This window comes from Oryctolagus cuniculus, chromosome 3 (assembly GCF_964237555.1).
Source record: "Oryctolagus cuniculus chromosome 3, mOryCun1.1, whole genome shotgun sequence".
NCBI lineage: Eukaryota > Metazoa > Chordata > Mammalia > Lagomorpha > Leporidae > Oryctolagus > Oryctolagus cuniculus.
In genome coordinates, this window is record NC_091434.1 from 156,975,835 (window position 1) to 156,989,357 (window position 13,523).

The 13,523-nt window shown below is 40.8% G+C and overlaps 1 protein-coding gene across 1 annotated transcript in view; it reads left to right on the top strand.

Annotated features, from left to right (window-relative positions):
• CPED1 (cadherin like and PC-esterase domain containing 1) overlaps window positions 1-13,523 on the top strand; it is a 335,522-nt gene continuing 321,999 nt past the window's right edge. Inside the window, exon 1 of the mRNA XM_008258284.4 lies at window positions 1-1,123. Coding sequence (XP_008256506.3) covers window positions 875-1,123 — 249 coding nt within the window. The 5' untranslated portion in view covers window positions 1-874. The remainder of the gene's footprint in view (window positions 1,124-13,523) is intronic.

Below are 13,523 nucleotides of genomic sequence, written 5' to 3' on the forward strand. Positions count from 1 at the left end.
GCTGGCGGCCGGGCGCGCAGCAGCCGCTCGTGCGGGGCGGTGCGTGGGAGAGGAGCCGCCGCCTGACGCTCGGGGACTTCCCTTCCGAGTGGTTCTGACCAGCAAGCCAAGAAGCGGGGCTTGGAAACTTTTTTTTTTTTTCCTGGCTGAAAGGATGCAAACTGAGTAAGTACATAGAACTTTGAACTGGAAACCAATACAAGCAACACCCAGACACGAACCACGTCCATTCCAAGGGCTGACTCCCTTTTTGTGGTAAAAGCCGTGAATGCTGATGGCCAAGTGGTCATTTAAAACTGAATGAAGGGAAGCGGTGACGAAACGCAAAGGGCTGGAAAGCCGGGACTGCTTGAAAACCGGAGGGAAAAGGAGGAACTGCTGGGGCGACCTGGCCTGTCTCCAGCTGTGCGACGGGCGCTTGGGGCTTTAACCGACTGAGTCGTTCAGTGCAGACTCCACATTGACTTTGGCGTCGGCTGCCCCGTTCCCGCAGAGCTGAGGCAGAGGCGGACTCTCTCGCTGCGAGTTTAAGGATGTCGTGAAAAGAAGGCATTCCCGGAAGCAAGACTTTGGCAGCTGGGATGCCCTCGGCTGGTTAGTGACGACTCTCCTGGCTTTGGCATCTTTTTACAGCTCAGGGCAGCCGCTTTTTGACTGTCACCCGTGGCAGGGCTCTCATGACCCATCTCAGCCTTGTGGGCCCTGCGATTGCTCCTTGGCATGACCCGTCGGAAAGTTGCTAAGCGGGAATGGAGCGCACTTGAGCGCAGTTGTGGAAAAAAGAAGACAGATTGGGACTTTTCATGCTGACAGAGAGTAGCTGCTATGACTTTTCCGGCAACGTGGACAGGGGCCAAGTGAAGCTGAACTGGACATGGTCTGTCGCCCAGTGTTCCTGTGTCGTCGGCGATTCTGCCCCCGGCCCTTCCTGGTGGGCTTGGTGGTGGCGATCTGCCTCTTCTTCCAGACCCTGCCGCTCCGAGGCACCGGGCGGCTCACGGCTGCCGTCCCCGCGGCCGCCCCGCAAGCGCCCGCAGAAACCCAGGCCGGCCGGTGCAGGAAGGGACACCCCCCGGACCAGCAGTGCTTCCTTCCGTCGGGCAGCGCACAGGAAATCAGAAAGGTGAGATTCTCCTGCGCTTCCCCAAGACCATTCCTGCAGAGACAGCGGTCTGCCCCTCTCTGCCCTGTAAAACTAAAATTAACTTCCATGAGGTCTGAAAGGGATCCAGAGTTTAAACAGCCCAGGGAGTGAGCCGATGACAGGGAAACACGTTACATAAGCTTCAACTTTTTGTATTTACTTCCAGAAAGTTCTGGCCTAGATTTTATCTTCGCAGAATTTCACTTCATTTCCATGGAATGAAACAGACATTTTGGGGAGGGAGGAGGCGATAGAGATTCCCCCTAAATGATTAAGAACCCAGGAGATCTGCGGATTTACAGTTCAAAAGCATAAAGAAAAGTTTCAAAACTTTAACATTGCCTGTCTTGTCCCTCAACGACCATTCCACATGCAAAGAGACTCCAGAGTTACAGTTCGTAATTGGCTGAATCAATTCTTAATTGGTACACGTGTTTCTCAATAACATATTTATAGCTGAAGCATATAGTAATAGGTGAAATTAAGGGACACACTGTTTTGTTGTTCGTAAAACTAGGGAGAGATTTTTCTACACTTACACTGTTCACGTTAACTCTACTAAGCTTACTCGTCAAGTGTAGAAAAGAACACAATTCAAGAAAACATACAGAATTTGTGTCATAAACTACTCTGTTCATGCCTGGCGGTAGAATGATGGCCTTTCAAACAGTCCAGAGTGGGGGCAAAGAAAAGAGAAAAATTATGCACACAAAATTATGGTGACAAAGTCATTGAATTCTATGGCACATCAAGTAGTAGCATTACAAGAAAAGTAGGAATCTGGGAGGAGTATCTTCCGTGTGCAGTAGACATAGGCAGCTCTTTCAGACGCTGGGTTTTGTTGGAAGCAGGAGTTCCTCTGGGGTACCACCATCTCCCCTGCCACACTATAACAGTATGAGGTAGATATAGAAGATACAATTGTCCTCATTTACAGATAAGATGACTGACACTGACACGTGTAGGCAGTCCACACGTCTAGCATTATGACCTGGTTCTTGAGGAACATCATCGAGTGGGGGGTTCCGACCACAGGATTGATGCTGAAACTAAAAGTCGATTCAAAGTGCTCATAGCAACTTGCAAAATCAAAACTGCAAGGCCTGGTTGAAATACAAAATTATATAGGATTAAAAGGAAGAAAATTTGGAAACCTTCAAGTGAGTGATTTTATTGATTATCAATAATGTCAGGGAGCATGTTGACCAAGAAATAATCTTATGGCAGAGAATAGCAGATAATAGAGTGAGAAGCACTTTTAGATGTCACTAAAGAGGAATGTGTGGATCAGTGTTCAGATGCTATAAAATCACTGAAGATTTTATATGTTTTGTTCATTCATGTTGGCATTAAATTGGCATTTTGCTTTTCTTAAATACAACAAACTTATGACAGATGCTACTGTGACTTTTAAAGTCACTTGCTAAGTTTCTAATATTGATGAATATGATTTCTGTAGTAGAGATAGTTTGGTTTTTAAATACCTAAAATTTTTGCTGAGCACATTGGATAAAAAGATTTTATTCATTAAGTGATGGCCTTTCTCATACCTTTACTTGACTTCATGTGATGCTTGCTTTGCTTATAATTTACACCTATGTCAATTGTTAGTTGTAGACTGTCACAGAAAATCCCATTTCTACTTTGGATCTCCTTCTTCTTATAAACCATCTGAACCTTACCAGCTGCTGGTGTAAAACACTCACTCTAGAATTTTCTCACCAAAAATATCAAACACATGATGATTTTGGTTTCCAAATGATTCACAGTCTTAAATATTTCAAACATAAGCAAGATTCTAAATTCATAATTATAGTTTAGAAGTGCAGTGGATATGCAAACTGAATTTCCAAACATTTGCTATTTATCTCCATTTTTAACTCATGCCAGCCACTGGTTTAGAGGCAATTTTTATTTAACATAGGAAGAAAGCTAGAAAGAAGATATCATGCAGGCGTTAGTTAAAACACAAATTAAATGTATTTCTAATTTTTGTTCCAAAAGGAATCAAATAATAATCTAGTTTTAAGTGATCAGATATTTATTCTGATAGCTAGCATAAGGGTAAATATCTTTGGGATCACTCTCAAAACCAACTAGTTAAAAATTGATTTAAAAATTAAATGATGAGATGTTTACAGGTTTCTGAGGAGCTTGAATTAGCTTTTAGGCATTTTATGGAACTAACATTGTTTCTACCTATGAATTTTGGATTTTGTTATTACCTATATTAGCAAACCAATTATTACCTATATTAGCAAACCAAAATACTCCTGTTATTAGGGCTTTTCTTTAGTTGAATTCATTCATTTTTGCTTCAACTGTTCCTTTTTAAAGTTACTTAAAACAACTATTTTTTAATCTATGATTCATGGACTCCAGAGTGTATTTGGATGTATAAATGTCAGTAAATCCAAGATTTTTTCCTGCAAAATATTATATGCATGTATATATCAAGACATCAGACATCTGGGAAAAAGCATTGATTTTTGTCAGTTTTTTTTTTTTTTTTAATTAAGAGCATGCTAAGAACCACTAACAACACTTAAAATTGCCCCTTCAGGGTATGTAAACCAGGTCTGAATTTGTAAAGCTGAAATTAAAAAAAAATCTTAGTTAAAAACTCCAACTGAGGATATTTTTTGAAGAAAGTGTGTCAGTGAATATGTAGTGTTTGGGGGGATAAACATTCAGAAACCAAAGGCTGCTCACAGAGGAGCTCTCAAATCAGAGTTTTCATTCAATGATGAATAAACCAAAAGTATTTCCCAGTCTTTATGGTGCCATTATTTTTAAGAAAAGACCTTTTGTGCTTTATTATTCTAGTACCAGAAGACTCTACAGTAGCAAATATTTGGAGGTGGGCGACTTTGTCCTATATGCCTTTACAGTTGGGATCTGGTTCAATGTCTGAATCTGGTTTCAGTGTGAATTGAGATCATGGTATAGTATATGCCAACTTTCCATAGTGAGGAAGTGCTCTCCCTTGTTCTGGCCAAATTTTAATTCATTTTTCCATTCGAATGTTCCAAAGGGCCTTGCAAAGCAGATGTACTGTTGTCATTTCTTCTGGATTTTCTCTTAATGTTGGCTATTTAAGTATTATCTCACAATCTTCTGAGTCTCAGAGTTATTTCAATTTAAAATATAAACAGAGCTGTATTTTCTTCCCTGTGGTAGGTCACTGAATAGATTTATCTGTTTTCATGGGATCTAACACGTTAACATTGCATAACACAGGAAGCATGTTAAATTGTAAACAGACTCAATGGAAGAAAACCTCCTTAGTACTCACATCTGCTCCTTTCGTGGAAACTTTGCTATTTGGGGTATATATTTATACTCACCAGAGCCATGTGTTTCTGATTATCTCTTGTTGGTGCTGCACAATGAGAAGGGCTTTTTCCTTGACTATTCATTTTCCACATCTTCTTGACTCCACCTTCTCTTTCCATGACTGTCCTGTTTGACTTCTGCTCTCCCCAAGATCCAACCACAGCCCACGGCAAATATTCTAATGCATTTTGTTTGCGTTTCTGATAGTAAATAATATATTTAATGTTTGAAAAATTTCTGTAAAAAAAAAAGAGCCCAGGTTTTCTAGAAGGAGGGAGAACAAACCCAAGTCATTGGGAGTCCCATCCAGAGAGTCTGTTTTCAACTACTGCATCTCAGACCAGGACTGCAGGGAAAGGGGCAGAAAGAGCAAGCAGTTTACTCCCCCATTTCCTCTTCTCCTGCCTTTTGTTGGTTGGAGTGCATCCCACACTGCAACACTATCTAGTGCTATGTGCATTCTCAGGGTAGCCACTGGGAAGCCAGGCTCTTGATGGGTGCGGTCTTGCCAGTGCAGAGTGAGATGGACCTTCTTTTCAGTGAATGCTGTGAGCAGGTACTCCTACGTCTGTAGCAGCGAGCAGGTGAATGCAGTGTCCGTTCCTTTGTGATTCCAGCAGTGGCACGAAGAGTGCCCACTAGAGGGGTGGATGAGACACAGGGTCTAGCATCGACTGGGACTGTGGTTGTGCTCCTTTTTCCTTTGGGAAACCACCAAGATGTCTACTCTTGGGAACTGGCCTCCCTTTCCTTACAGAAAAGTTTCATTATTATCTCACTGGGAACTCTCCTCTTCAACTGAGACAAAACCAAACCTTGCTTCATCTTTACCTTTGCAGCTGATTTCTTTCTTTCATTTTTTATTACATTCTCTTCACTCAATTAAAACTTATTTATTGGGCAATTTGTATATGCCAGGGTCTTTAGGAGATACTAGTGAAGTGATAAGAAATGAAAGCCACTGAGAGACAGACAAATAAATACCATGCCAGGAACCATAATTATAAGACTCCTTTTTGAAAGCTGAGAAGAAACTAGAGAGGATAGAGAAAGAAAAACAGGATTACAGACAGCAAAACCCACCTCTGCGAAGAAGAAATTAAATAGACTGGTAGATTTGGAGAATTACAAGGATTTGTTATGCAGTGAGTGTGTGTGTGTGTGTGTGTGTGTGTGTGTGTTTGGCACTGAAGGATGCAGGAAGGGAAACAGAGGTTGTAGAAAGTTCAACAGGGTCTAGATGATAGAAAGTTCCATATGATAGGAAGTCTGGATTCTGAAGGCCAAAAAGTCTCTATGAAGCAAAGATCAACGTGAATAGATTTATGTCTTAGAGAGAATATTCCAGAGCATTCCTTGCAGAACGGACCAGACTGCAGTAGAGTTGAAGGCAGGGAGAGCAGTTGAGAAGCTGTTTCAAAATGTCTCTTCTTTGCCAAATCTTTCTTTTCTGCAGTGGTTTTTTTTTTTTAATACCCTCTTTTCAACCTTATCCAGAATTGGCTCCACAACCACCCTCTATTACTTACAATATTGCCAATTTCAAAACTTCCATTGGACCATTCCTTCTACCAGCAAACATACTTAGAACTAAAAAAACAGTAAAAAGTTCTCTTTGTGCCTGGCAATCTCCCTAGCCTAATGGACTCCATACCCTCTACTTCCTGTTGGAGACACTCGCTCTCCTCACATGTCTTTCTTGGCCACCCCATATTAGTAGACATTCCCAGGCTTAGTTCCTTGGGCCTTAACGGCCTTGTTTTATACTTTGATATTGTATATTGTTAATTATTACCCTTGAAAAGATCATTCATCACCTGCATCTCTAATTTCTTGCTATATTTTCAAGAATAGCACAAAAGTTACAAAAACTCAAATAGCTTTCTCTTGAATTTTTCATACCCAAATCAGTGATTCCTCTTGACCTATTTTCACGAATTAGAATTCAGCCTCTCCTTCTCCATTTTCCAGAATATATGTTTCTATTTTTAACATTTGTTTATTTGAAAAAGTGACAAAGAGTGAGGGAGACCCATGTGCGCGTGTGCACACACACTGGGCAGGGGTAGATGGAGAGAGAGAGAGAGAGAGAGAGAGAGAGAGAGGTTCCATCTGTTGTTTCACTCCCCAGATGCTCACAACAACCAGGTCCAGGCCAGACCAGGCCAAAACCAGGAGCAAGGAACTCCATCCTGGTCTCCTGCTTGGGTGGCAAGGGTGCAAGTATCTGAGCCGTCTTCCATTGCCTTCCCAGGTACGTTATCAGGAAATTAGACTGGAGGCAGAGATGCTAGCAACACAAGTAGCAGTTTAACCTGCTGTGCCACAGTGCCAGCCCTCAGGATGCATAGGTTTTAAATCTTATATTTTTCTTTGATATTCCTTTTTTCTTCTCTATATTTTACTCTTCACCAAAGCCATCTGGTTTGGCTCCCTATCAGATCTGAGGCATGCCACTGAACCACATGACCAGCTCCAAATTAGAAAGCCCACAACATTCTGCAGGTTTCCTTCTTTCTTAAAAAAGAAATTAACCTCAAAAAATTTAAGTGTAGTAAAAAACACACAAACTACAAAATTTAGTCTCTTAATTATTTTTAAGTGTACACTTTGGTGATGCTAACCATATATATACATTTTTTGTAAAGTCTACAATGCTCTTGCCTTATTGATATTCCTTATTTGGAACCATTTGTCTCAGCCCAATTTGCTTGTTGCTTTCCAGTCTGTTCTCCACCTCCTTGGCTTCTGCCCTATACCTAGATTTCCTCTTCAGGGTTGATATGCTGCTTTTAGACATGGTAGTCCTTTTTTAGCTATAACTTATGACTTCTCTTTGAGAACATCATGTACATTAGTACTTCATTAAACTGAGTAATTTTAGTAAATATCACTGTAACACAAGCCTTTATGGCTTATGTAAAATGGAATTATTCCTAGACCTCAAAATGAATCCAGATAATAGCCAACCAAATTCCAAAACCTTAGATTCTACCTTCACACCCTTGGTTCTGAGTCCCCATTGCCGCTATTTCAGTAGTCTAACTAGTTGCTACCCAACTGCCCACACATTCTAAACTATCTATGCACAACTCCCAAAATAACTGTGCTGAACCATCTTCAGTAGCTATGTCGAGCCCAGTAAACTGAGTAGAAGCCACCCTCCACCCCAGCATGCCCCAACATACTTCTCCAGCCTTACCGCCTCTCTGCCCCTGATTGAATCTGTCATAGAGCCAGCACCATATTCTCCTAATGCCAGCATCACTGCCTGTCTCTGGAGTCCTCTTTCCAGGGACTCTGCCCTGTCAACACCTCTAGATAAAATCTTCATGACTATTCTTTGTTGTTGTTGTTGTTACATTATTTGTATTTTCTCCTGTAGTGGAATTTTTTTTAAAAAGTTTATTTATTTGAGAAAGAGTGAGGGAGTTGGGAGGGAAAGAGAGAGGAGAGGGAGAGAGAAGAGATCTCCTATTGCTGCTTCACCCCTGGATGCCCAACATGACAGGGACTAGGCCAGACAGAAGCCATGAGCCAAAAGCTCAATCCAACTTGCCACACATGTGGTAGAAACCTGATTACCTGAGCCATCACTACAGTTTTCCAGGGTCTGCATTAGGAGGAAGCTGGAGTCAGGAGCCAGGGCTGGGGATCAAACCTGAAGTACTCTGGCATGGGACACAGTCATGTTTACCACCATATTAACCACTGGGCCAAACGCCCACCCCCATGGTCATTCTTAAAGCATTCTGAAACTCATTAAATTTCACCTCCTCTATTATGGCTGCCCTTATCTCCATAAGCAGATGTTTGCTTAAACATCCCAAATATAACTAATGTTTATTTATCATTATTTAGAAAAAAAGGGATAGTAGAATATAAGAACTGGAAATAACTTAAAGATTATTAGTTCAGCATCTTTCCTTTATAAATGAGAAACATGAAGCTCACAGAAAGTGCCTCAAAGTAACTTATCAAGTTGATAGGGAGGACAGAATTGAACTGAGACTCCTGTTCTTTCTAACCATCTCTATCCTATCCCTGTCGGCTACCCCCATTCAGTGATGTCATGGATTGAATTGTGTCCTCCCCCCCCAAAAAAATGTTGAAATCCTCATCACCACTGCTTCTGAATGTAGCTATATATAGATTGACAGCTGTCCCAGATGTAATTAGTTAAAATGAAGTCACATTGGAGAGGGATAGGTCCCTGATCCTATATGCCTACTGTACTTATAAGGAGACAGAGACACTCAGGGAGAATGCCAGGTAAATTGGAGTTATGCAGCGATACACTCAAGATGCCAAGGACTGCTGTCAGACCACAAGGAACTCAGAAAAGGCAAGAAAGGATTCCTGTACAGATTTCAAAGACAGCATGCTGCCGCTGGCACCTAGATTTCATGTTTTAGGCTCTGGAACTGTGAGACAACACATTTCTGTTGTTTTAAGCCACCCAGTTTGTGGTACTTATTTTGGAAGCTCTAGGGAACTAATATAAATGGGGGGGGGCAGAATAGTTAAGCACATTAGTTTTGGAATTAAATTAATGTCACCTGTTAATTTACTACCTTGAACACATTTCCTGACCCCTCTAGGATTTAACTTCCTTGCCTCCAAATGGATATATTATTACCTACCTCCCAAGGCTAACATAAGGCTTAAATGAGAGGAATTATGCAAAGTGTTTAAGGTGTTTGGAAGATAGAAAGAACTCGGTACATATTAAAGTCAGAATAATTACTGCTTAACTTCCTGTAGTCCTTATAGACCCTGACATTTGACCTTCACAAAGTAGGTGAGTGATAAATAGCTGCAATGAATGTAAGTCAGTTCTTTAGTAAGGAATGACCAAGATGAAAACCTTAAGTTCTTCTTCTTGTCTTCCAGCCTAGAAGCAGTTACCTATTCAGTAAGATGAACCTCTGGGATCAAGACAAAATTTAGGGAGACTGATGTGTCACTCAAAATCAGATCTTCTTATCCGTAGGAAAGACCCTCTGTTTCACTAAATTTTGTGTCTTCTTTTTTTAAAGTGTAAGGTGTTGAGATGAACAATTTTTTTAACAATTAAAATTTTGAAATTCATGTATAGTGAAATATCACACACATTTACATGAACTGTTAGAACCTCTTGTATGCTTAAATTTCAAGATTTTTCTGCATCAAAGTAAACTTGTAATTAATTCCAGTTCCATGAACTTTTTTTGGAATACTTACATGTGTTGAGTTGTGCGTTATCTCTCTATATGGAATAAAGCCTCTTATGACCAAAGTTATTATTTGATTTATTTACTGCTCCATCCCAGTGCTAACATAGCATCTGACAGTGAGCACTAAGTAAGTATATAGTCAATGAATGAAAATTTCAGGGTCAGAGAAGGCCAACTTTGTAGCAGGGGCCAGGAAATGAGAGGAACTCCTTCTACCTCTTTGTTCCTCTTTGCAGAACGCTAGTTTCCTAATTCTTGCATGAGAATTTTCTGAGTTCCTTCTTTCTGATATGATCTCATGGACTCTGGCTAATGATAATCATCGTACTATTTTGTTAGACTGAATTTGCCTCGTTAACTCACTGATCTCTTCTACTATCTTCTGCTCCTTTGTCTTGAGATCCTTATCCCATAAACGTCCCCAAGTTATCAATCATAGTAAAACAAATACAAGAATCCTTTCCCAGTCGATGTGCCATTCTAATTATTACATCTTCCTTATCTCCTTGCTATCATCATCTCACCTTTGTAGGAATTTTCATTTTTTAATTAGTTCATTCTATTGAAAACTGAACTTTTTCTTTTATACATTTTTATATTTTAACCAGATTTGAAAGTATGGATTTAAAAATTATGCTGATGGACTCTAAACATAGAGGTCTGTGTATAAGAGACCCTTGGAAGCTATCGTCAGCATACTGAAAGCTTTACAACTTCTCATGGGCTTAGTGGAGCTGCCAGATGAGCACTTACTGCCTGTGGATTTCTCTGATAGCTGATTAGATCTCTGTTAACTTTTTATAATGAAATATGTATATGGGTAAAAACATGGTAATTCTGAGAGAATTTGAAACAATTTCCAACTTGCTTACATTAGAAAAATTTTAATGAATTCTTGCTGAAACTCACATTTAAACAAAATATGTTAAATTTCCCATGTGTCAAAGTGCTAATGGTATTTTTTTTTTTTATTTTCTGACAGGCAGAGTGGACAGTGAGAGAGAGAGACAGAGAGAAAGGTCTTCCTTTGCCGTTGGTTCACCCTCCAATGGCCGCCACAGCCGGCGCACAGCAGTCGGTGCACCGCGTTGATCCGATGGCAGGAGCCAGGTACTTCTCCTGGTCTCCCATGAGGTGCAGGGCCCAAGTACTTGGGCCATCCTCCACTGCACTCCCTGGCCACAGCAGAGAGCTGGCCTGGAAGAGGGGCAACCGGGACAGAATCCGGAGCCCTGACCGGGACTAGAACCCGGTGTGCCAGCGCCGCAAGGCGGAGGATTAGCCTAGTGAGCCATGGTGCCGGCTAGTGCTAATAGTATTTTAGGTAGCATTCCTTCTTGTGTTATCACATAGTGTCAGTAGCTTCTGCTTCTTTCTTTCTCTGAAGAATTCTGTTTTTTTTTCCTGCGCTTTAAAAATTAAAAATGTATTTGTGAGGCAAGGAGTGAGAGAGAGAAAGAGGGAGAGAGAGAGAGAAAGAGAGAGAGAGAGAGCAAAGCAGAGTGACAGAGCGCCCATCCACTGGTTCACTCTCCAAAACCTGACAGATGCTGGGAATTCTATTCAGGTCTCCTATGTGGGTGGCAGGAACCTCATCACTTGATCCATAACTGCTGCTTCTCCCCTGACTCTGTATTTTAGGAAACTGGAGTCAGAAGCCAGAGCTGGGAGTGGAACCCAGGCACACCTCTGTGGGATGTGTCTTAACCACGAGGATAAATGCCTGTTATTTATGCTAACGTAATTGAAAACTCATAAAAGATAAACTGAAGTGGAAACCGTTGGATACACTGACATATAAAAAGTGCTTTTTGCTATCAGAAATTTGATTCTGTGGCCCTTTTGGAGTGAAAGGAATGTTTTGGGTTTTACTTTTCTCGTTGGCTTCCTTTGGATAGTTTTCCTAGGAAGTCGTTCTCACTGAAAGGATGAGCTCACTTTCTAAAATAAGATTTATGTTCTCTGACGGCAACTGTAAAAAAAAGTTGGCATTTTACAAGGTAAACAGTACTTTGTCAACTTTTGTACTTTTTGGATACCTGTTCAAAATATAAATCTAAGATATATAACAAAAATTAAATATGCTATATATGAGGGACTTTCTTTAATATGAAGATTTATTTATTTGTTTGAAAGGCAAGAGTTACAGAGAGAGAGAGAGAGAGAGAGAGAGAGAAAGAAAGATAATTTTCCATCCCCAAGTGGCTGCAAAGCTGGGCCTGGACCAGGTCAAAGCCTGGAATGAGGAGCTTCTTCTGGGTCTCCCAATTGGGTACCGGAACCTAAGCACTTGGGCCATCGTCTGTTGCTTTCCCAGGCACATTAGCAGGGAGCTTGATTGGAAGTGGAGCAGCCAAGACTCGAATTCTTACTCACGTGGGCTGCTGGTGTCACAGGCAGTGGTTTAACCCCTACACCACAGTGCTGGCCCAATGAGGATCTTAATAAAAAATTAATTCAACTTTCCATTAAATTCACTAATAGACGCTAAGGGTACTAATGATGCAAAATAATAGTTGAACCAGGATAATTATTAAGAAGAGCAAATGAATTTGGAAGTACAGGATAGGCTTGATCATGTGCCCTAAAATATGACAACCTTTGGTATCTAACCCTTATCTGGGTGGGGGCTTTCAATAGAAATCCCACCTATTCACTCTTGGTACAGCCCAGTCAGAGTGACTTGGTAATGGGGAATCTCTGTAACTCTGTATATTGTTGTTGAGAATAGAACCACATATCTTCTGCAAAGTTTTTTTTTTTTTTTATCTGAACCCGGTTAGGCTTACTGAATAAGTGCAACAGATTATGGATATGTCACAGAACTAGTTGGTGCAAATCGCAGCTGAATCATTTACTAGGTATAGGACCAAGGAACGTTTCACTTGAGGTTTTAAACTATTTCTTCTCATTTGGAAGGCAGAACCAACCAAGTCCTACTTGTGAGAACAGGATGCAATTATGTGATTGAAAACATCAAATATAGTGGTTGGCTGGAGATGGCATTCAATAGATGATGCTATGTTTTTTTTCATCCCTAAGAATTTATCTGAGTTTAAACAAAGCAGTTAATGTGGAGAATATTATAGATGTTTCAAGAATGTATATATATATATATATATATGTATATATACAAACACACATGCCTGTATAAATAAGTATTTTTTTAAAAAAGTATGTATTTATTTGAAAGGCAGAGTTAAACAGAGAGAGAGAGAGAGACAGAGAGAGAGAGAGAGAGAGATCTTCCATCCATTGGTTCACTCCCAAATGGCTGCAATGGCCAGGGCTGGACTAGTCCAAAGCCAGGAGCCAGGAGCCAGGAGCATCTTCCAGGTCTCCCACGTGGGTACAAGGGCCCAAGGACTTGGGCCATCCTTTGCTGCTTTCCTAGGCCATTATCAGAAAGCTGGATGGGAAGTGGGTCAGCTGGGACTTGAACCAGCACCCATACGGGATACAGGTGCTGCAGGTGATGGCTTTACCCAGTATGCCACAGTGCCGGCCCCTATATTCTATAATTTTGGTTCTCAACCTGGGTGATTTTTTTTCCTTGAACTTTGTTCAAGCAAACCTATAAAACTGCTTGTTTTGTGCTAACATGTGTCACTGTTCCACTGTGAGACCTATAGATACAGTCGAATGTATGCATATTCCACTGACTTTGCATGGTTGTGCATATGGCTTCCTTCCTCCTATGCTTGAGAAAGTGTGTTTGACCACAAATAGTGAGAATGCAACAAATCTTTCCGTGATTTATAAAAACATGGTGTTTGACATACTTGTAAATTATTTATTACTTTTGCTATTTTCATAGCCAAATGCTT